Below are 22,434 nucleotides of genomic sequence, written 5' to 3' on the forward strand. Positions count from 1 at the left end.
CACGCTGTGAATTCCGGATTTCTTCATTCTGCATCGCCACCTGTGAAGACAAAGTATTGTTAAAACTTACTAGCATTCCGCTGACTCCGGCGCTGCAAACCAACATCTGAAAGACAAGAGAAAAAGACATTAAGCAGGTATTTACTTACGCACATCGCGCTCATCGCAATAAAACGCCTGCGAATACTCCGGCGTCTCTTTAACACGAACTAAGCTGCAAGAAAGAGACAGTTAGAGCGCTTGCCATACTTACGAATTTCCAGGCGCTTCACTCCATCTTCCATCTCAAGAGTCCTGCAATACATAAGGGAAAAGCATTATATAGAGTCTTCAATATTAACGTGCCACGCATTTAAAGACTATAAAGACAAAAGGTGTCCAGAAACTCAACGTTCGTGTAGATAACGACGGTAATCATCCTCTGAAGTCAAGAGGCCAATGTTTCACCAGTGAAGGAACTGGCAATGGCACCCTGCACCAGACGCAGATGGAGAGCCCAGCATTCACCTATCTAAGGTGAGCACGTTGACCTGGGGGCTCTACAGAAAAGCTGGGACGAGAGAGAGAGAGAGAGAGAGGGACATTCAACAACCCAGACCATTAACCCCCATATTCTTTCACCTGCAGAAACTTCACTCTTCGAGTTCGACACACAGTGCGAAGAGGTTCGACCCCAGAAGCCAATCGAGTCTTGCACATCACTTTTCGAGTCAGACACCTTCCTGCCAAGACCCGCGCCTCCGTGGGAATCAGGTGAGCGTTACACTGTCACGGGTGGGATACCTGCGGTTTACCACGATTTCCAGGCGGTATTCGACAAAAGGTCTGCAGAGGGCCTACCCCTGCATCGACCTTACGACTGTCTCATCGACCTGATTCCTGGCGCATCTATCCCGAAGGGTCGTATCTACTCCCTGACTCAGGTGGAAGAACGGACCTTGCAGGAGTATATCCAACAGGCTTTACGGCTAGGTCATATTCGTCCATCGACCTCTCCGGCTGAAAGCCCTATATTCTTCGTTCCGAAGAAAGAAGGGGGCCTCCGTCCCTGTGTCGATTATAGGCGCTTGAATGCCGTCACAGTGAAGAACCGCTACCCCATACCTCTGATCACTCCGTTGCTGGACAAACTCACCCATGCTACGATATACACCAAACTCGACCTCCGCGGGGCATACAATCTTATTCGCATGCGTGACGGTGATGAATGGAAAACGGCCTTCTGCTCACGACAAGGCCTATTCGAGTACACTGTCATGCCTTTTGGTCTATGTAATGCCCCGGCTACCTTCCAGCACTTCATGGACGACGTTTTCAACGATATCTTGAACACTTATGTAGTTGTTTACCTAGACGACATACTGGTTTTCTCCGCCTCCCTTGATGAACACATAACACATGTCAGGGAAGTATTGTCGCGACTACAAAACAATGCCCTTTACGCCAAGCCCGAGAAATGTTCGTTCCATACCGATCAAGTCGAATTCCTGGGGTTCCATATCATGCCCAAGGGGCTATCTATGAATCAAACCAAGGTTCGGGCGATCGACGAATGGCCGATTCCGACCAATCTCAAGCAGATGCAGTCATTCCTAGGATTCGCGAACTTTTATCGGAGATTCATATCAGGGTTTTCTTCGGTTGCGGCTCCACTCACTGCACTCACTAGCCCTTCTGTCCCCTATGTATGGTCCACGGCTCAGCAATCTGGTTTCGATACACTGAAAACCCTGTTCACCACCGCTCCGGTATTACAGCACCCTGACCCGGACCTTCCGTATATTCTCGAAGCAGATGCCTCTTCCTATGCATTAGGTGCGGTGTTATCCCAGTCCTGTCCTACCACCAACCGTTTGCATCCAGTAGCATTCCACTCCCGCAAGTTCACGACTACCGAACTACAGTACACGGTTAAAGAAAAGGAACTGCTGGCTATTAAGGATGCACTACAGGTCTGGAGACACCACCTTCTAGGTGCCAAATATCAAACCATAGTGTTTTCTGATCATAAAAATCTCCAGGACCTTGCTTCCTTGAAATGCACAAACAGTCGCCAGGTTAGGTGGCATCTTTTCTTTGCCGCGTATGATTTTGTGGTCAAACACAGGCCCGGTGTTGGACACGGTACAGCCGATGCCCTGCCCCGTTCACCTGGGGGTGAGACCCTTCCCTCTTTTCCGGACACCCTGTTGGGAAAAAATCATGTAGTCTGTTTATGCACGCCGACTCCCTCCTTGTTGTCAACTATCCGCCAATGGGCCTCTCAGTACCCGCAGTCACTGGCGGAATGGGACCCGGTCATGCAAGATGGGCTGCCTTTCGTACATGGGGGGAAAACTCCTTCTACCCACAAGTGAAACCCGGAATCAATCGCTGACCTGGTCCCACGACGCTGCCATCAACGGTCACCCCGGACAACTTCGCACCTTAGACCTCCTTAAGCGTTGGTGCTGGTGGCCTACGATGAAGCGTGACGTACGAGACTATGTCAAAACCTGTGCGGTGTGTTCCCAGGGCTAATCGCGCAGGGGTCGGCCCTTGGGTCTTCTCCTTCCTCTCCCGATACCTCCACGACCTTGGCATACGATCTCCATGGACTTGGTCACTGATCTCCCCCGCACTCATGGGTTTGACACTATTTGGGTCATAGTTGACTCATATACCAAGTTTGCACGTTTTATACCCTGTAAGGGAATACCTTCAGCCCCTGCTTTGGCCAAGCATTTCTTCAAGCATGTGTTTTGTCTCTTTGGATTGCCCCATGTGTTGGTCTCTGATCGTGGTTCCCAATTCACCTCCCGCTTTTGGCGGGCCCTAACCGCTCTGTTGGGCATAGATGCCTGATTTTCCTCTTCGTATCACCCGGAGAGTGACGGACAGAAAAGGTCAACCAAACGTTGGAGCAGTATCTGCGCTGCCTGATGCTGCAATACCAGGACACATGGCTCAATCTGCTACAACTCGCGGAGTTTGCCTACAACAATGCTCTGCACTCGGCTACTGGGTACTCACCTTTCTTTGCACTCTACGGTCAGCATCCTCGTACCCTCCCCATTCCAGACTTTTCCTCTTCCAACACCCCCGCCGCATCGGCTTGTGCCCGAGACATCGTATCTGTCCACGCTCATACCTTGGTCCACTTGCGTGAAGCACAGGCTTCCATGAAAGCGGCTGCTGACAAAAAAAGGGCTGTTCCGCCCGTTTACGGGGTGGGGGTTAGGGTTTGGCTGTCCACTCGTCATCTACATATTCCTGGCTGCCGCAAGCTGTTGCCTCGTTTTGTGGGTCCGTACAGAGTGGTCAAGGTTCTGAACCCGGTGGCGTTGCGTCTGGCGGTGCCCTCCGCCTGGCGGATCCACCCGGTTTTCCACGTTTCTCTCCTTAAGCCTTGCCTTGGCCCTACCCGCTTGGTGTCTCCTCCTGCTCCCGTCTCTGTCTCTTCTCCCGATGTATTTGAGGTCCGGGCTATTTTGGGTTCTCGTGTCCATAGGGGTGTCCTGCAGTACTTGGTGGACTGGTTGGGTTATGGCCCTGAGGATCGATCGTGGGTTGCTTCCCTGGATGTTCATGCCCCCCGTTTGTTGGCCCATTTTCATCATGACAACCCTTCGAGCCCACGCGGTCGTGGGCCTTTGGGGGGGCTCTGTCACGTCCTCAATCTTGCCCTCCTCCCGACACTTACCCGGCACCATCCGTTCCCATACCCACCACCCACACCAACGGGGAAGACACGGCAGGCGGGATGTCAGAACCACCTCCTTCCGCCCATTTCCGTGTTGGCGCTTGCCCTGGCGTCTCATCCATGCCCGACGGCTCCGGGGTCGTCGGCTCCAGCTCCCGCACACGGGAGAACCCGATCGCGTCTCGCTCAGACGATCACGTGACTAGTCACGGGTTCTTCGTCTGTAGCCGACGCCGGCGTCCACATTGGACAAACACCAATCACTGATGGCGTCCGGCCTCACGTGACGCTCCTGTGCGGTCACGTGCCTTGTCACGTGATCTAACTTTCCTTCAAAAGGAGCCGAGAGGAAACACTCAGCGCTTCACAGCTGTTTCTACCAGAGACCTGTTCGGCATTACCCTTTTTCTTCTAGCTACAGTTTGGAACTCGACCACGGAACGTTACTTGGACTTGTCTTGGATTTTCCTTTGGATTTTACGTATCTTCTGGACCCTTGGAACTCTTGACCCCCCTTTCTGGCCCTGGAATTGCTCTGGATTACCCTTTTGTCTTGGCGAACTACGAACCACACAATTCCTGTCTATCACGCTTTGCCTCCTGAGTCATTTGGGGTTCACCACCTGGACCTTGGATTGACTTGCTATCTGGTCACGCTCTGGCTGCAGGTGTGAGTTGGAGGAACTGCAGTACATCCCAGCCTGCTGTTGGTCTTCCCTTGTCGTCTATTCAGGTTTCCCACCGGTTCTATCATCCCCAGGGTAAGCTTTGTCATTTTTCCTTGTCTGCTTGCACTGCCATTCTTGTTCAAAGTATACCTGATCCTAACCTTTGCCTTACAGCACTCAGGGGTCCTTCTGGTGTTCCTGGTATCTGACTGACGACGCCACTCATCACCTGTGGCCTCAAAGATTGCTAGGGCAGTATATTATACCTGCTCGAGCGGTACTTGGGGACGGAGGTAGTTTATAGCTGCACGACCATCAAGGCGGATCACCAAGATCAGAACAGCTCTTCAATGTTCTTAAATCATTCTGCTGGGGTGGGCTTTTTGCTGGTGTGTTATGTGGGGGGAGGAGGGTGGTATCAGCGACCTTGTGAACGGTTGGTTTTGCACTACTCCGATGATTTCAGTTGAGGGCCTGCCCCCTGTTTATGTTATGTGCTCTCCTTGTTTCACCCTGCTTGGCTTTGGCCAATGTGCAGCGGTATGGTCTACATGCAGGTGGTGCGCCACATTGGGTCCCTGGGGGTGCCCCTACCGCCGAGTGCCTGGCAGTACTCACTGCGCCTCGATATCAGAGCCGTGGGGTCCCCGCCGGGTATTACATGAGGCTTGCAGCCTCAGTTGTTTGCTTCCCTCTTAGGCCATGCTCCGGTGGGTGCCCCTTGCTCTCTGTGGTGTTAGGCGCACTGACTGTCTTTTCTTTCTCACCGGTGGGGCTTCACTCTGTTGGGGGCCATTGCCATTTCTTCCTGCTTTGTTCGTTGTTGGGGCATAAAGTGCTCTGTTGCTGTTACGGTGGGGTCCTCTCTCTCTGCAAGTCTGTTTTAATCCTTTGTTTGCTTTCCCTGGTACTCACAAGTGGCGTGAAGCTCTCTTCCCCCTCTTGTGTCACCTTTTTCGATGGTGTGCTTCTCTCATCAGCCCCCTCTGTCATTTTTATGTCCTAAGTGCTTGTGGCCGTGCTTTTACCCGACCCACCTGTGGGACCGCTACCTTTCCGGGCTGTGTTGCGGTCCGTTTTAGAGTGTGCCTTCGCAATGCACATTATGCCCTGAGGGCTTTGCATTACTTGTCGCCCTCCACTCTTGGCTTGGTTGATGCTCCGTAAGGGTGGTGGTCACGGCAGGACCTCGTCCCTCTAATACCGTCCTCCCAGTCCGCTGCTGCAACTTTTCCAGCCCGCTTGTAGGTCTTCTATTGTTCCGGCTGCGTATTACTGGGTGGTATCTTTTATGTTCCTCGCAATATGAGCGGTATCCTGGTGGCTCTCTCATTCGCGAAGGGGGTATACCCCTGGGTCGAGTTGATGGGTTGATGCACCGTGGGGGTGAGGGTCACGGCAGAATAGCTAGTTTGTAAAGCTTGTTGGCGCGGCCCGGCGGGAAGAGACACCTACACACATGTGGTCCTCTGCCGGCCGCAATCTTGGAATCTTAAGGTAGATTTTTAAACTTAGTGATGAATATAATTGTATTCGTGTGTAGTATTAAGGAGGACATTTCGGACTTGCTATTTTTCACGTTTTTTCTCAAAAAATATTCTCTTTTTTCGGTCAAAAGAGCCTCAAGCTCCACCGTTTCTTCATCCGATCAACGGGGACCCGTGTCGGATTCCTCTATGCCCCTCAAGGGTGAAGGTTTCGTCGAGCCACGCTTTTGGAGGACTCCAGAAGTTTCTCAGGCCCATCTCAGACATGGCCCAGGAGAAGGGAAGCTCGACGCCCGGAAAGCTGTTCAGGGTCTGCCCTGGATGCCAGCTTCAGAATGGCTTGAAGGAGAACGAACACTCCTTTTGTCTTTACTGCCTACATGAGGACAAGACGTACGTGGAGAAGGACTGTGCGTTTTGCGGCAATATGTCGGAGCGGACCATGAAGGACCGCCATCAACGTCTCGCCAACTGGCTGGAAGGGAAGAGCCCGTCAGGCGAGAAGAAGAAGTCCGAGCGGTCTTCTAAGACCTTTGAGGGCGCCCCGGCGACGGAGGTCCAACAGAAGGCCAAGCACCGCGAGTCCGCTGGCACCGGGAGCGCCGAACGGTCGGGCTCTACGGGTGCCAGGCAGGGCGCATCCTCCCCGGCGCCATCAACCACGAGCCAACGCTCTGGCTCGGGTAAGAGGAAGGCCGAGCACCCGGCGAAGCTCCTGGAGAGACCCCGGTCGAGCTCGAAGACCCATCGGAGGGGGAGCGAGGCGGTGACCCTCCCCCCAAGGAGAAGGCGGTGAGTGCACCTAAGGTGGTGAAAGCCTTAATCCATCCGGCCAAGGCCTCTATCGAGACAGTCGTGGCGGCCCTGGCTCAGCCTGTGGAGGCTACACCAGTGGTGGCGACCTCGGGGCTCAGAGTCTCCCTGCCACCGCGGAGGGTGTCCTCTTTCATGCCCATCGAAAGGACCCCCGTGAAATCTCCGACGGAGAAGAAAAAGGGGGGGCAGGAGGTCGTTGTGGATTCGGCCTCAACCTCTGAGGAAGAGCTGATCGAAGTCTTAAGCCACGGCGTTGGCGTGGAAGAAGACCAGCCCGTTGGGAGGGACCCCGACGTAGGAGACGACAAGAACGTCGAGGGTGCCGACGGGGCTCCTGACCGCCCGTCGGACTCCCCTCAACCAGTGCCGCAAGACAACTCGGCGGCCATTTTGTTGGCTATACAGTCCTTATGCTCAGAGATAAGGACGAGACTGCCGTTACTACCAACGGAGGAACCGCTCCCGACGGGGGACCCGGAGCCAGGCCCTTCTGGGAGCCCTCCCCCTAAGAGAAGAAGGATTCTTCCTCCACCTCCTTTCAGCCATCGCGCCCTGTTCAGCCCTCCTCCCCGTCCACGACACGTGGGGATGATACGACGGGTCCAGACGACGAGGTTTACGACGAGGATCTCCTGTCGCCACCTCCCACCCGGGCTTCCCCGCCCGACGAGATTGGATCGTTTCACTCCATGATCGCCAGGGCATCCGAGCTTTTCCAGCTCTGCCCGGAAGAGAAGAAGAAGGAAGGTTTCCTTTATCAACGGCGCGAGGCCAAGAGGAAGACGGTCCTCGCTGTACCTCTACTGGACGATATTTGAGATGAGGGCCTCGCCCTCCTCAAGAACCCATCCGCGACGCCGGCTAGAAGGGATCGGTACGAGAAGAAGTACCGGGTCCCGGACGCGGCCCCCTTGTGCCTTCGGGCACAGCCGACCCCGGACTCGGTCGTCTCCGCGGCGGCCAGGAAGAAAGCGGGGGGGGGCACGGCCTCTACGTCGACCTCCCCGCCGGACGGCGAGGGAAAGAAATTAGACACAATGGGACGCAGAGTCATCTCGTCGGCAGCGACGACGATTAAGGCGGCCAACGCCTTGGCTATCGTAGCCCGCTACGACAGGGAGTTGTGGTACAAACTGGCCCCCCTGCTGGACTTCCTACCAGACGACAAGAGGGCGGAAGCCCTAGAGATCTTGCAGGAAGGAGAGGTGGCGTCGGACCACGCCATTACGATTGCGACGGACATCGCTGACACTGGATTTCGCCAGTTGGGCAACGGCGTGTGCCTTAGGCGGCGTGGATGGCTCAAGGCTACTGACTTCCGTCAGGACGTGCAGACCAGAGTCTTGGACATGCCGTTCGACGGAAACAACCTGTTTGGGAAAACAGTGGACGATTCCCTTCAAGCCATCAAGGCGGACACGGAGACGGCCCGGGCTCTTGGGGTTCTCCAGCAACGGCGGCCGCCCTTTCGGAGCGGCGGAGGCAAACAGGGTGCCTCCAAAGGTTCCGGCGGCGGATTTTCCACCTACCGTCAAGCGGCCCGTTCGTCGTCACAGGAAGCTTACAGGGGACGAGGCAAGTCAGGCGGACCCCGCCGTTTTCGCCAAGGAGGACAAGGCGGCAAAGCCTCGTCGAAGCAGGACTGAACCGGCCGTGGGGTCGGGCCCCCACCGAAGCACCCCGGTGGGAGGCCGGCTGGCGAGCTTCATCAGCGTGTGGGAGTCCATCTCCACCGACCGTTGGGTGCTGGACGCCCTAGCTCAGGGTCACGCGCTCGAGTTTCTAAAGAGGTGCCCGCGCGTCCCCCCTGTGGCCAGGAAAGAACATCACGTCCCTCAACTTCTCTTGGAGGTAAAGGCGATGCTCAAGAAGGGCGCCATCGAGCTCTTCCCAAAGAGGCTTCGGGGCTCCGGAGTTTACTCAAGATACTTCCTCGTGAAGAAGAAGACTGGAGGATGGCGTCCCATCCTGGACCTACGACGACTGAACAAATTCATCAAGGCACAGAAGTTCCGGATGGACGTCCTGGGTCAGCTGGAGGAGGGCGATTTCCTGTCGTCGTTGGATTTGGAGGATGCCTACTTCCATATTCCCATCCTAAAGGGACACCGGAAGTTTCTCAGGTTCGTGGTCCATGGGCGTCACTACCAGTTCAGAGCCCTTCCCTTCGGATTGAGGTCGGCACCCAGGGTGTTCACCAAGTGCCTCGCACCGGTGGCGGCGCAGCTGCGCCGATAGGGGATCCACGTCTACCCCTACCTGGACGACTGGCTCATCCGAGCAAAGACGAAGGAGCTCGCCGTGGAGCACACGGCAAGGACTGTCCAACTACTCACGGACCTGGGATTCTCCATAAACTACGCCAAGTCCCACCTGGTGCCCGCGCAAGACGCACTGTTTCTGGGAGCGAAGCTCGACACAGTGTCGCTTCTTGCCTCTGTCGGAGGAAAGGACGAGGGCCATCTTGGGCAAGGTGCAGCGGATGCTGGTTGCGGACGCGGCCAGGGTGAGGTCCATCAAGTCCCTCCTCGGAATGATGTCGTCTTGCATTTATCTCATCCGCCTTTGCAGGCTCCGGATGCGCGCGTTGCAGGAGTTCCTGGACGCGCACTGGATCCAGACGACGGGCAGCTTCGAGGAGAGGATCACACTCGACGAGAGTTTCCGACGAGCGATCCGGTGGTGGGGCACCCGCGCGCATCTGACGGCGGGCATGGACTTCCAGACCCCCGGCCACCAGGAGACAGTGACCACGGATGCCTCCCTGGAAGGGTGGGGAGCGCACACCGAAAGTCTGCACGCGAGAGGCCTTTGGATTCCGACGGAGAAGTCCCTCCCATATCAACGTCCTGGAGCTCCGTGCAGTGTTTTGGGCCCTCAGGTCCTTTCTTCCGTCCCTCAAGGGCAAGGTGGTGAGGATCTTCACCGACAACACCACCACCATGTTCTACATCAGGAAGCAGGATGGTACCAGGTCCCCAGCCCTGTCCAAGGAGGCGCAGGATCTGTGGCATTGGGCCGTCGCCCAAGGGATGTTTCTGGTGCCGTTTCATCTGGCAGGGATAAAAAACACCATTGCCGACTCGCTCAGCAGAGAGCTGCGCTCGTGCCACGAGTGGGAACTACGACAGGATCTAGTGGACCGCCTCTTCCGACGGTGGGGCACACCCCAGATCGATCTGTTCGCGACGGCGACGAACTCCAAGTGCCGGAAGTTCGCCAGCAGGTTTCCCCAGCCGAGGAGCATGGGCAATGCTTTCTCGTTCCCCTGGGAGGGCCTGTTTCTATATACGCGTTCCCTCCATTGCCATTGCTGATCCGGCTCATCAACCAGCTCAAGAGGTCACGGTGCAGGATGATCCTCGTCGCACCTGCGTGGCCGAGGCAGATATGGTTCCCAGACCTTCTAGACTTGTCAGCGTCCCCGTCAATCAAGCTGCCAGTGGACACGGATCTTCTCTCCAGGGAAGGAGGCGCCATCCTCCATCACGACCCGAAGTTGCTGAACTTGCAGGCCTGGCTCCTGCAGCGTTAGAGTTTGGAGGATACGACATACCGGCCGACTGCAGAGAGGTTCTTGCAAAGGCCAGGGCGTCCTCAACTCTTAAATGCTATGGACACAAATGGAAGAGGTTCTCTGTCTGGTGCCACGCACAGAAGATTAACCCTCTACGGATTACGGCTCCCCAGGTACTGCCGTACCTTCTGACGCTGGCCAAGGCTGGACTGGCGCACGCGTCCATCAAGATTCATCTTGCTGCGATCTCCCGATACACCAGAACCACGGGGCGGACGTCTTTGTGGTCTCATCGTCTGGTGAAAGAATTCATGAAGGGACTGTTCAGATCGTTCCCGCCGGTGAAGGTTCCGGCCCCGGCGTGGGAGCTCAACGTGGTGCTGACCAAGCTCATGGGACCTCTGTTCGAGCCTCTGCACGCGGCTCCGTTGAGGTTCTTGTCGTGGAAAACAGCGTTTCTTGTGGCTATCACCTCCGCACGAAGAGTGGGAGAGATCCAGGCCCTTTCCTGCAAGCCCCCGTACTTGACTTTTCACGACACAAGGGTAGTGCTCAGGACGCACCCCTCCTTCATGCCCAAGGTACCGTCGGACTTCCACCGAACCCTTGGTGTTGCCTGTTTTCTTCCCGTCGCCTTCGTCGCCTGCCGAAAGGACTTTGCACTCGCTGGATGTAGCTAGAGCGCTGAAGTTTTACGTGGACCGCACAAAGTGTTTTCGGAAGACGTCACAACTTTTTTGTGAACTTTGGACCTGTCAATCAGGGGAAGGCTCTCTCAAAGGCCTCCATTTCCAGATGGCTCTCCGGCTGTATCATGTACTGTCACCGGTTGGCAAACCGACCGCTGCCTGGCCGTCCGAGAGCCCATTCCACCAGAGCGATCGCAGCTACCACAGCGTTCCTATCTGGTGTGCCCTTGCTGGACATCTGCAGGGCTGCTACGTGGAGGTCGACGCACACCTTTATGAAATTCTACTGCGTCGATCGGGATTCCAGGGAGGAGTCCAGGGTCGGCCAAGCAGTGCTGCGCAATCTGTTCGGCTAAGGTGAGCCTAGTGAGGAGGTAAGAATTGCTTAATGTTGAGTTTGATGTAATGCTTAATGTTGAGCCTTTGCCACCTCCCGTGGTTGTGCATGTGTGTACTGCTATGTATTCTTTATTCATGAGCATGTGAATCCATGCCAGACCCCATGCTGGAGAATGAACAAGTTACTTACCTGTAACTGTTGTTCTCCAGCATGGGTCTGGCATGGATTCACATGCGAACCCTCCCGCCTACCCCTCTGTGGCTCTTCACTTGGTCATACTGCCACTTTACGTGCTACCAAATCTGAAGATGGCTGCCAGAGGCGGGGCTTAGGTAGAGGGCAGTCATTGGCTGTGGTCAGTATGACGCAGAGATCAGTGATTGGTTACTACTACGAAAGACAGATCAGAAACGAAACTGATACTGATTTTTTCTTTACCGAGGATTCCCAGCCTGACGACGGGGAATATTCATGAGCATGTGAATCCATGCCAGACCCATGCTGGAGAACAACAGTTACAGGTAAGTAACTTGTTCCTTCCTTCACAATTGAGGACACGCGCCCACTCGTGTAATCCGAAAAGAGTTCAACAATGGATGTAATGGCTTTTTACTTCTAACGCTAATAATGCAGCTTTTGGAAATAAGCGCGAGGGCTACAATTCCATTATTAACAAACAGTTTAAAGATGGCAAACAACTTTTACTCGCTTAACATGTTGTTACGCAAGTTACTTCGGAGCTGGCTACAGTTACCGGTAAGGCTTGTGGATTGAATCTGAATGCTATGCTTCACTCACCATCTTCAGGGACACTGTGGTTGCTGGGTGCTCTGCTTCCCAGACTTCCTCGACCACTGATACTACTACTGTCTCTTGGGACCCACACCTTTCTCCAGCATAGTTATCTCCTGTCCAGCCTCCGTAATTGGGAGTTTCATTTTCTCCTGAGATCCTCGACGTGCCCTCTGCTTCTAGCCTTGGGCCCCTGCACGGTCATGGCTCTGCAATCACAGCAACTCGGCTCTCATGGGGAAGACTTTACTTCTAGCACGTCTTCCTCTGCGCAGCCTCTGCAATACAGGTTTTCAGAACATGGGACCCTCTCAGAACTTGCAGGGGAAATCTGCTGTCTCCACGTCCCGGCATCCTTCGGGTGCTCCCACTTCCTTGTGAGTTGCCAGCATCACGCTTCTCCTGTGCTGCTACTACTACTACTACCAGCCAGCAACTCCTGCTCCAACTTCTTCTCCTTCTTCTACTTTCCTGCTGGAACCTTTTATACCTAATAGGTTTCAATCAGCTTCAGGTGGGAGCCATTAGATTCAATTGCCTGAATCTTGCAATGGCTACCGGGCTTAATTGCCTGGCCACTACATCTACATGCCTCTTCAGCCCTCTTCCTCGTCTCAATTCCTCTAGGATTCTGGGACATGTAGTTTGTTCTAATAAATTCAGTTTTTTCAACTTCAATCGTTTGGCAAAGAGCCATGAAAAGAGTGGGATTACAGGGAAAGTTGAAAAGGGGGTTATCCCAGTCACCCTGGTCTGTTCCCTCACCCTATTTGATCCTCCCGCAGTACACCACCACCAGGGCCGGGATCAGGAAGCGTCTGCCTTTCTCTGGCCACATGGAAGGGTCCAAGACCAGGTTTCTTGGGAGAACCCTATCAGAGTCTTCATAAAACCTGCAGTTTGAATGCCATAAAACCCTTTTGGATTGCTTTCATTGTGTATTCTGGGGCGAGCACTGCTAGTGTTTGACATAAGTAGAATAGACGGTCTAGCATTTTCACCTTTACAGAGCCTAGTCTTCCTAAACAGGAGGCTGCAACATTTTGTCATGAGTGCAGACTCTTCCCGCCTCTGCCGAGCACATCAAGGTATCCTGCCTCTGCCGAGCACATCAAGGTAGTTTGCGGAGTACAGCCCCTACGTCTGCATTTTTAGTTATGTGTATTACTGCTAGTAATTTCAGTTATGAGAAACCCATTAAAATGACCTACTTGTCCTGAATGTTCTGCCTCCTTTTCAACAGTTAAATTCTGAGTCACAAATGTGTCAGTCTTTCATGAAACCCAACACCCAAGTGGAGACTGCAGTTTAACTAAGTGTCACCTTCTGACAGATTCATCATGATATAATCTGTTTAGAGCAGTCTCCCTTACATCATGTATACATATAATCCCTGGGTCTCTCCTATTGAGCTGTGCAAGGGGCTCCACTGCTATGGCAAATACAGAGGTGTCACCTTCTGACCGATTTGTCATGATATAATTTGTTTAGAGCAGTGTCACTTATATCATCTATACATGTAATCCCTAATTCTCCCTTATTGAGCTCTGTCATGGGTTCCACTGCTGTGCCAAATACATTCAGTGATAAATGGCACCCTACACCTTCTCCTTTAGTAAAGGGGAAATTCTGACGAGAGGTTGTCATGATCCCAAACTTGATCTGTCAGAATAACCTACATTATCATGTCGGCCCTCTGTCACTCTTCCCTGAAGAATGTTCATCACATACCCAACCTCTGGAATGACCACTCAATACAGTCAGACTTTCTGTGCATTGAGTGAGAGCAACAAATCCAAAACGTATGTTCTGTGAGCTAGTACTAGTAGGTTTACACATCATATAATAGCCGGATGTCTCTCTTCCCAACAGTGCTGGCCTGGCCCTTATTTGTAATCATGGAGAGGATTGTAACTAGCCTGTTGCCTGGCATGTTTGGGTAGAACCTGGTGTCTATATATTCAACAGTGTGATCAGTCTGTGTGAATATCTTATTCTGTGGTATTTACTGTGCTTGGGAAGGACTGTATTAGTTGCTTTTCCATTTGTTAAGTAAGTCTATCATAAGATTTGGAAGTTGTTGCTAAACGATTTGGTAACATTGGCCAGTATAGCCACCTGGGCCTGCAGCATTATTAGCCATCAATGGTTTGATTGCTATAGCTATTTCCTCCTTGGTTACGGGACTCGGTGTTCTCTGTCATGGGAGCGTATGGATGGTATAGCAAGGCAATCCTGAATTTCTGGTGCCCTTCAGATTCAGTTATGTACAGGTTAGCTTGGAAATTGCTAAACATTCAGCCATATCCTGTTTTTCGTATGACCACTAGTCTGCCTCATTTTTATTCTGTTATGGTTAATAAATGTAACAATATAATACTTCATTTACAAATTATAAAAAATAGGTCTCTCTTCCTAGAAATCTATTGAATCACATAAACATCTGCAGAATTGGCCAAAACATGAATCACACACTATTAATTTTTCAGGGCCTTGCAATTAACGTGCACTCTTGATCAGGTGTTCTGAGCATTTGTCCTTCAGACACTACATATCCATTACTTTTATATGGTGACTGTTGCTTTGTATCAATCTGTAACGTTTTCTCTATAATTTTGTGTGTTGGAGCATCTCAGTGTTGGCTTCACTGGTATCTGATTACATACCTTTCATGGTTTCCTGAAGCTTCTTTGGATTCGAAATTATGTTTGAATTAGTTTACAGAGGTTTCTGCATTGTCCTGTTGTTCCAAACTGATGCAGTATGATAGCTGCTTGTATGTAACTGCAGCGGCATTCGGCGTAGCCAGTCTATTCTTATTAGGGAGTAATAAGAATAGACAGCTCCCCAGCCAACATTCATTTGAGATGTATAGCTTTTATGGCTCAATTTAACTCTTTTGCCACTGCAGGACCTCTGCAGTGCTAACCACGTGAGCCTTTTAATGCCTAAAGGAACAGCATGTCACACTCTTAGCTTTGTTAATGCAGTGCCAGAGAATAAGAAACATGCCCATGGCACTTGAGGGCTTAATACCCTCATTCAGCTTTTCAACTTCTACTTTTTTTGATTTTTGAAGTATCTGTTTACCAATGAATCAGCCCCTCAACGTGGCCTTGAGCACCATACAATCACATCACAGGGTTTGTATCTAGGGTGTTGATAACCAAATTTATTTCCTTGCGTATTGCGGTGTCATTCATTAACGTCATGCATAGCTTCCACGTAAGCAGCGGTGAGGTCTCTCGTTGATAACCAGTGAATGGGCAGACAATGTTATTGGCGCAATGGTGATATTGTAAAGTGATAGGAGATGTTATGCCTCCACCATAATATAACCCATTTGAAAGTAAGTGTCTTGTGTTTCAGAGTAATTTGAGAAGTCTGTCATCTGGACATGTCCTTTAAGTGCCACATGAACACGCCTCTTTGATGTCCTGAATACGTTTTCCTTGAGGTCTTATTGCAATGCCACATCCCTGCCCCTTATCCCTGCCATGTCAACAGTGAACTATTTAGATCAACATGAAAGTTGATCTTAATGTCTCCCCTCAGTATGATTTCACCTCAGACAAATGCTAACAACTTCTAGAGAAAGTCTTTGAGGAAAGCATGCTGCCCTTCATTGGGATAATACACTTTGGCAACAGTCATGTCTTGAATTGCTACTGTTGTCCTCAATACTAGCTTCCTCCCTCCCATATCTAGTCTGGGCCATGGATCGTAAATTGAGTATAATAATTTGAATATCTCTGTTGAACTCTGACAAACTAAAGTACAGTAACAGATCTAGTATATTGAACATCTGTGCTGATATTGTGACTCTTAAAGATCTATCTACCACTGACATTGAATACATAGTTTGTCAATCAAGATGACCAGGCGCGAATGTCATTATTTGACCTGGGATTCATTTTGTCTCAAAATATTAAACCGGCTATTGACAAAATGGAGAAAGTCCCGACGTACCAATCAAAACAGTTTGCCACAACCCAAAACCTAATCCCCTATCATGCTTCCCTAGTCACGGGACCCCAAGTGCATGTGAATCATTCATAACTAACTCCCAAACAAGATGCTGTTAGCTTGTTGTGTTGGAACACCAGAGGTTATACTCACTTTATATATTCAGTCACAAGTGACTTGCATCGATTTGATATTGTAGCGTTGCAGGAAACATGGCTTATGACAGCTCCAATTTGTGCTTCACATACAATAATTTCTTCATTTGCGGTCAAAAAATCCATGGGACGCCCCTCAGGTGGATTGCTGCTAGCAGTTAAGCATGATAGTGGCTTTAAAGTGGTCCTCCTCATCCCCTTACTTCCAAGTAGTTAAATTAACTCGGGGAATTGCGAGCTTAGCCATTGTTAACATATATTGGAGTAGGTAGAACAAAACGGATGAGATGTTTTTTATGCACTTGACCCTCCATTTGGACACAATAATTGCTGATGCTAGCATCATGTGTTCTATTGTTCTCGGTGACCTAAACTTACACATTTTGCCAACGGTCGATAGCAGGTCCATGCCCACAGAACAAACGTGGTGCACAATTATGAAAGAAAGAGGTTACCTTATGGTAAATAACACTGTGGCTGGTGATGTACCTGCCTGTGTCACTTGGTCATGCAATTCACGGCAGGCAATTTTAGATTATATCTATATAAACAAGAAATGTTTACCCCTGGTGCAATCTATGGATGTGATTCCCTCATCAGTGCACTTTGGGTTTCCAGTGGGGGAACAATCATCAAACCAAAACAGCTATCCATACCCTCTTAAAGTGAATAACAGCAGCACCCGTCTATGCTGGAATCCAATGACATTGAATCAGCTCAAACGAGATCTGATCGATTCCCATAGATCTCGATCTTTTAGAGATCCCCAGTGCTACGTCACCATGATGCAAAACTTCAGGCAAGTAAAAATGCCCGACGATAGCATCAGACATAAGCACACGCATAGCTATGATGCTGAGCTCCAGCAAAGGAAGGCGAAGCTAAGGCAAGCCATCCGTACCTTAAAGGACGAGCCAGCCATTAGTAGGCCAACATTGAAAAGGTCTTTGAAAGCTAGTTATAGACAGTGGCTGAAAGGCCATAAGTGTTTGCGATATCAAGGAGATGGAGAAAATATGTTGAGGCAGTTGCTCACTAAATCCACCAGCGGCATCTGGAATTGCCTAAACAAAGCCACTCACAGACTACAATCTGCCGTGCTTACCTCTGCTCTCCCAAGTGAAAAGTAGTCTGAACACTTTAACATCTTATATCGTTCTCCATTTCAAGTGTTCTCATGGGAGTTTCAGAACATAAAATCACCTCACAGTTTTAGAATAGATCAGGCAGATATATTAAATTGCATTAAAATTCTTAGCCGATCCAGAGCGGTTGGCCCTGACGGCCTCCATAATGGCATGCTCAAAGATCATCCCTCTGAATGGGGGAAAGTTCTCCTTGGTTCCGACAGTTGTTTATTATAAACAAAAGTTTGTCCCAGTAATAACTTATGGAATTGAGGCTGCCTTGAAAAAAACCTATATTTACTGGACTGCCATAGAGGGACGTTATTGGAAACAAATTTTGCCATTACCACCTTCCTATCCTATGTGTATCGTGAGACACGAACTAGGCCTGGTGTCCTTATATGCCATTTGTAAATGGAAAATGTGTTCACTTTATAGGAAATGTGTCATGGCAAACAAGAAATCGGGTTTAATCAAAGTCATTGCAAAGTATCTCTTACATTCAATGGATGCGTTTCCCCTCGGTTGGAGGCAAAAAGCACAAGAGAGCATTAGTGAAACCAGGTTTACTACAACACTATTAATAGAGAATCCGAACCGAGCAAAAATAAGATTATGGGAGTTTGATTGGATACAGAAGCGAAGCGCGTGTACCCAATATCGGGTCTTTGTAGATACTCCATTTAATCTGAAACGCTACGGCACAGTTGAAAGTTACCTAGCCCTTTTTCCCAGCCCACACTTTTTACGTTATCGATTGAATCTTTGGCCGACAAATGAATTACTTTATAAACGTAAATTAATATCTGAGAATGAGCGTATCTGTTGCTTTTGTAAGGTATCTCCAGAAACTTTGAAACATCTATGCTCAGTCTGGCCTGCGTTACTTATGCAAAGAATCAAGTATATAAAACCTTTGTTGATGGATCACGTGATACTTACTAGTGACAGATTATGGGACTTGTTGTTTCATACTAACAGCCAATCATTGAGATATGCTATATTGAATTTCTTGTACAGTCTAAAACTGACAGATAAAAGATCGACCCAGAGCAAATTATGATCATATGTCTCTCTTGTCTGTGATCACCGTCTGAACAAGGCTGGATATCTCATTGCTTATTGTTATTCTAAAAGTAGAGTTGCTGCTGTTTTATTCTGCTGGTTTGTCTTGATCAAATTGAATTGTCAACAATACCTCATTGTTCGTTAATTTAGGATTGTTTAAATAATTTCAATGAATTTTAACATGTTATATAATTGTATTTGTTGAAAAATCAAGTTTACTTGATTAAAACAACTTTCTAATAAAAATAAAAATATCTCTGTTGAACATAATGTACACCCTCGTCACTGAAACAGTTTAAAGGAGAGTTGCCTAGCATTTCCGTGATGGATTGGCCTTGTTGCTGGGGCAACTGATTTGCAAATGGATATTTCTCCTCTGAAGGGTACAGTGAGCTAAAGTGTGGTTGCATACCATCCTGAGTGGGATACATCCTATTGAACACGTTATTGGAGCCATTCTGATTCTCAGTAGAGGGGCTCTCACACTTTTGTAAGTTTAGTAAAACTTCGGGTTCCAGTGCCAGCTGTCTTTGGATACTTTTTCAGCCGCCAGGGAGTGCCATGTGGCTCCATATCGGCTTCGCCCAACTCCACTGTGCCGGACATGACATCGGGGTCAGTATATATGGAGCCATTGGCACTCTATGATCTCAGTTCCTTTTTTCCTTGCACTCGGTGCGCTGCTCAGGAATGCCGATAACATTTTCTCTTAACTGTGTCATACCAAATCCCATGGTGTGCTTCAAGCTTTGCAGGCACTGGCTGAGGCAGATGTCTGTCACCAAACCCCACATTGTTTGTCTCTGTCTTTGGGGGCTGGGGTTGGGGAGGGGGATCTTGAAATGAAAGACTCTTGTTCGTGCAAGTCAATTCATTGAAAGGTTCACCAAGGCCTTGCTGTGAAGATGTACACCCCCCTTCAATTCTCCTGCTTCAGAGCCCACTACCAAGAAGGCTAGATCTTTGGGGTAGACCCGGATGGAACACCACTTGAGGGAGGACAGACTCAGAGAAGATTCCACTTCTCATGAAGGTGATTGTAAAGAAAAGAAGCAGCAGCATCATTTGAGGACTTGCTTCCCCAGTGAATATTATGGATGCCATTCTTCATCCTCATCCTAAAAAAAGAAGAGCCCTTTCTCCGATTCCAGTATTCTTCTGGAGAATCACCACTGTTCAAGCTACCTTCAAACCAGAGCAGTGGGAGGAACAGACGCTAATCCTGTTTGCCATGACGCTGGCAACATCGGCCACAGTGCTATTGTCTGAGCAAGGGCACACTGCACTTGGACATGTCAGCAGAGAGCCTCATTGGACTGCACACATGCTGGCTCTATTCTGACACCAGAGACTGCCCCTATCCAACAGCGGTGCCTCTCCATCTGGTTGTCATGGCCCCAGCGTTGACTCCCTTGGCCTCGTCACAGCCGGCGCTGATGCCTCACCAGAGTTTTCTACAGCTCTTCGTGCCCAACTGGTTTACAGAAAATGGGCCAGTTTCTTAATGAGGTCCCATGCCCTTGTGACTTGGAACCCTTGGATTCGGGAGAGGGGAAGGAATTTGACCAGCTGATTGCCAGAGAAAAAGGTGGAGCTAAGGGTATGGGGCTCTCTGTGTAAATACTGCCTCTGACATTACATCTGGCGTCATTGACTTGCATTATTTCGGTGGTGCCAAAGCGGAGCTGCATGGCACCCCTTAGTGTCTGACAAAGGTTCTGAAATCCGCTACCGCTGGATGATTTTCATCTAAGATGAGCAATCTATGGGAGGAAGGACTAATCCCTCAAAAAGAACATTGCCAAGCAAGTGGTAAGTCATTTTTTATTTTCTTGTATAGTTGAACAGTGATAGAACAACATCTCTTTACTTCATGGCGATATGTGCAGGATAGCTGCCCTTTATAGGAGTGATGCCTTGTGGGGATAGCACAGTAGACAGATTATAAAATGTGGTATTCTATTGATGGCCAAATATGTACAATTTGCTACAAAGGAGTGTAGTCTTTCTGTATTCCTATGCCAGTTGATGCTGAGGCTAACAAGGTGGAAAGGTATGCCCCAAGAGGGAATTGCTCTGCATTTATTCAAGCTTAGCAGTGAGTGTAGTCTGTCTGGTACCACAGCTGAAATACTATGTACCCATGCACACCCTCGTTGCTGGTTTGAAATGGCTGTCTTTTTTTGCACAGGTGCCCGACATGGCAGAGATTCAATCACGGTTGGCATACGTGTCCTGCGTTCGGCAGCTGGAGGTGGTGAAGAACAGCTCCTACTGTGAATACATCCGGCCACCCATCGACCGGTTTAAGACTATGGACTTTGGGAAGTTTGACGAAATATATGTGAGTCCATTTTAGAGAAATAGCCTTGCATTGCTTGCTCTGGTCAACCATTCATCTTTTATTTGGTGTGTGTTATCAGCCCAAACGGGTATGCATCAAGACATATGACATTTTAGACATTTTAAAACACGCTGAAAACATAACTTCAGTTATTGGACTGTTAAGCATTGAGTCGCAGGCAGCACTACTATTGCTAGAATTGTGTTAAAGTACTTAGGGAGTGCCTTCGGAGCTCTGTGCATTCCAGATTTATTGAACATGTCCAAATTCTATCAGTGTTGATTTAATTGGAGGGGCATAAATGTTTTCCATGAATATGCGGTAGTGATCGAGCACAGCAAGGGAGCCTGAACCTAATCAAGCAGCGTTCACGGTGGTCAGGGGGTTATCTCCCCCCGTCCCGTGAGAAAATGTAAAAGAAAAATGGTTTTAAAAGTGTGCGTTTCAACCCATTAACGGTAGCAGGAAGTTCAAGAGAGGCCTCAGACCAAGTCGGGAGGGCGGGGCCTCACATCCCACCACAGATGGGGAACTTGTGAGCGATATTTGGTTTTGCACTGACCTGCTATACTTTTATGGGTAACCTGTACCCAGTGGTCGAAGTGGGAGGAAGCAGTTCGGGCGGTGCTCCTTCTGCTTTTTTAAATTAAATGTGACTGTTCCTATACTTTTATTTCGAAAATAAACTGTTCCAGAATGGTTTCGTTTTAAAATAAAAATGTAGGAAGCAGTTAAAACTTGCACTTCAGTGAACTGCAGTGAAGGTTCCCTTATACAGCAGGTGCATTTGTTTGGGGGTTTGTTTTGTGTGTGTGGGAGAGGGTGTGGTGATAGGGTTTGGGGGAGCGCGGCAGGCCAGCAGGGAACACAGTTCCACTACTGATTTTCATGCACTTTCACTACTGCCCGTACCTATTCGAAATCTGGTCATGGAGTCCAGCTCAGCTACTGAAAGCCAAACTGATCCGGGCTTGACAGGAATTGGAGGACTTGTTGATTTAGACCACTTTTTGATTCTCAAATGGTGGTGCGTGAGCACTGAACCAGACCCTGGGACATTTTGAGAAGTATCAGGAGAGCCACTACATTAATTTTACTTCGTTTTGTACATCTTCTTATCTCCAAATGAGTGATTTGTTTTGTTCACATGAGAATTTCCCAAATGGGCTTGCTGTACCCTGAGACCAACAATTAAGTCCAGTGTCATGAAAGGCTGCGCCAGTGTGCGAAGTGAGCGGGAGCGGTTGTGAGCGGTGCTTCTCTACTTTTTTATATTACGCTTAACTATTCCTACACTTTAAAGGATAGTTCCGGGACTTTTTTTTTATTGTCCCTACGGGTCGGCCATGTGTTTGTAAGCATAAATCGGTAGATCGTAGGAAACTTTCCTATGGACCTTACCCGACTTTTCGCCCGTTATCGCACTCGAAATCAGCCTCCATTTTGTGATAATCCTATCATTTCGCCCCATCGACCTGGCTCACCTGCCTTTGCGGCACTAAAACAAATCCCCCGCCCCTGAGCCTGACATCAGCAGACGCGTACTGCCCATTTCAAGCACGTCTCGTGTCAACAATCGCTGCGCCTCAGCTATTGACGTGTTGCCATGGAAATGGCAGGACGCCTCTTTCCCCAATAAGTATAAACAGACCGTTTCACAACATACAGCAGCAGATTTTCGATTCCATTCCTCTCTCTGTGTTACTTTGAGTATTCTGTGACTCGTTTCAGTGCTCTGGTCAGCTACCTTCGCCGCTTGTAGCCCGTGTGAACACCTGTACCA

At 49.7% G+C, this 22,434-nt stretch overlaps 1 protein-coding gene across 6 annotated transcripts in view; it reads left to right on the forward strand.

The window, feature by feature from the left end:
* Positions 1-22,434, forward strand: part of PNPLA6 (patatin like phospholipase domain containing 6) — a 1,092,789-nt gene that overhangs the window by 804,747 nt on the left and 265,608 nt on the right. For all 6 annotated transcript variants that reach the window (XM_069603923.1, XM_069603925.1, XM_069603924.1 and 3 more), the window contains one exon: positions 20,499-20,651. In XM_069603923.1, coding sequence (XP_069460024.1) covers positions 20,499-20,651 — 153 coding nt within the window. The remainder of the gene's footprint in view (positions 1-20,498; positions 20,652-22,434) is intronic.

This window comes from Ambystoma mexicanum, chromosome 3q (genome assembly GCF_040938575.1).
Source record: "Ambystoma mexicanum isolate Mex_15411 chromosome 3q, UKY_AmexF1_1, whole genome shotgun sequence".
Classification (NCBI taxonomy): Eukaryota; Metazoa; Chordata; class Amphibia; order Caudata; family Ambystomatidae; genus Ambystoma; species Ambystoma mexicanum.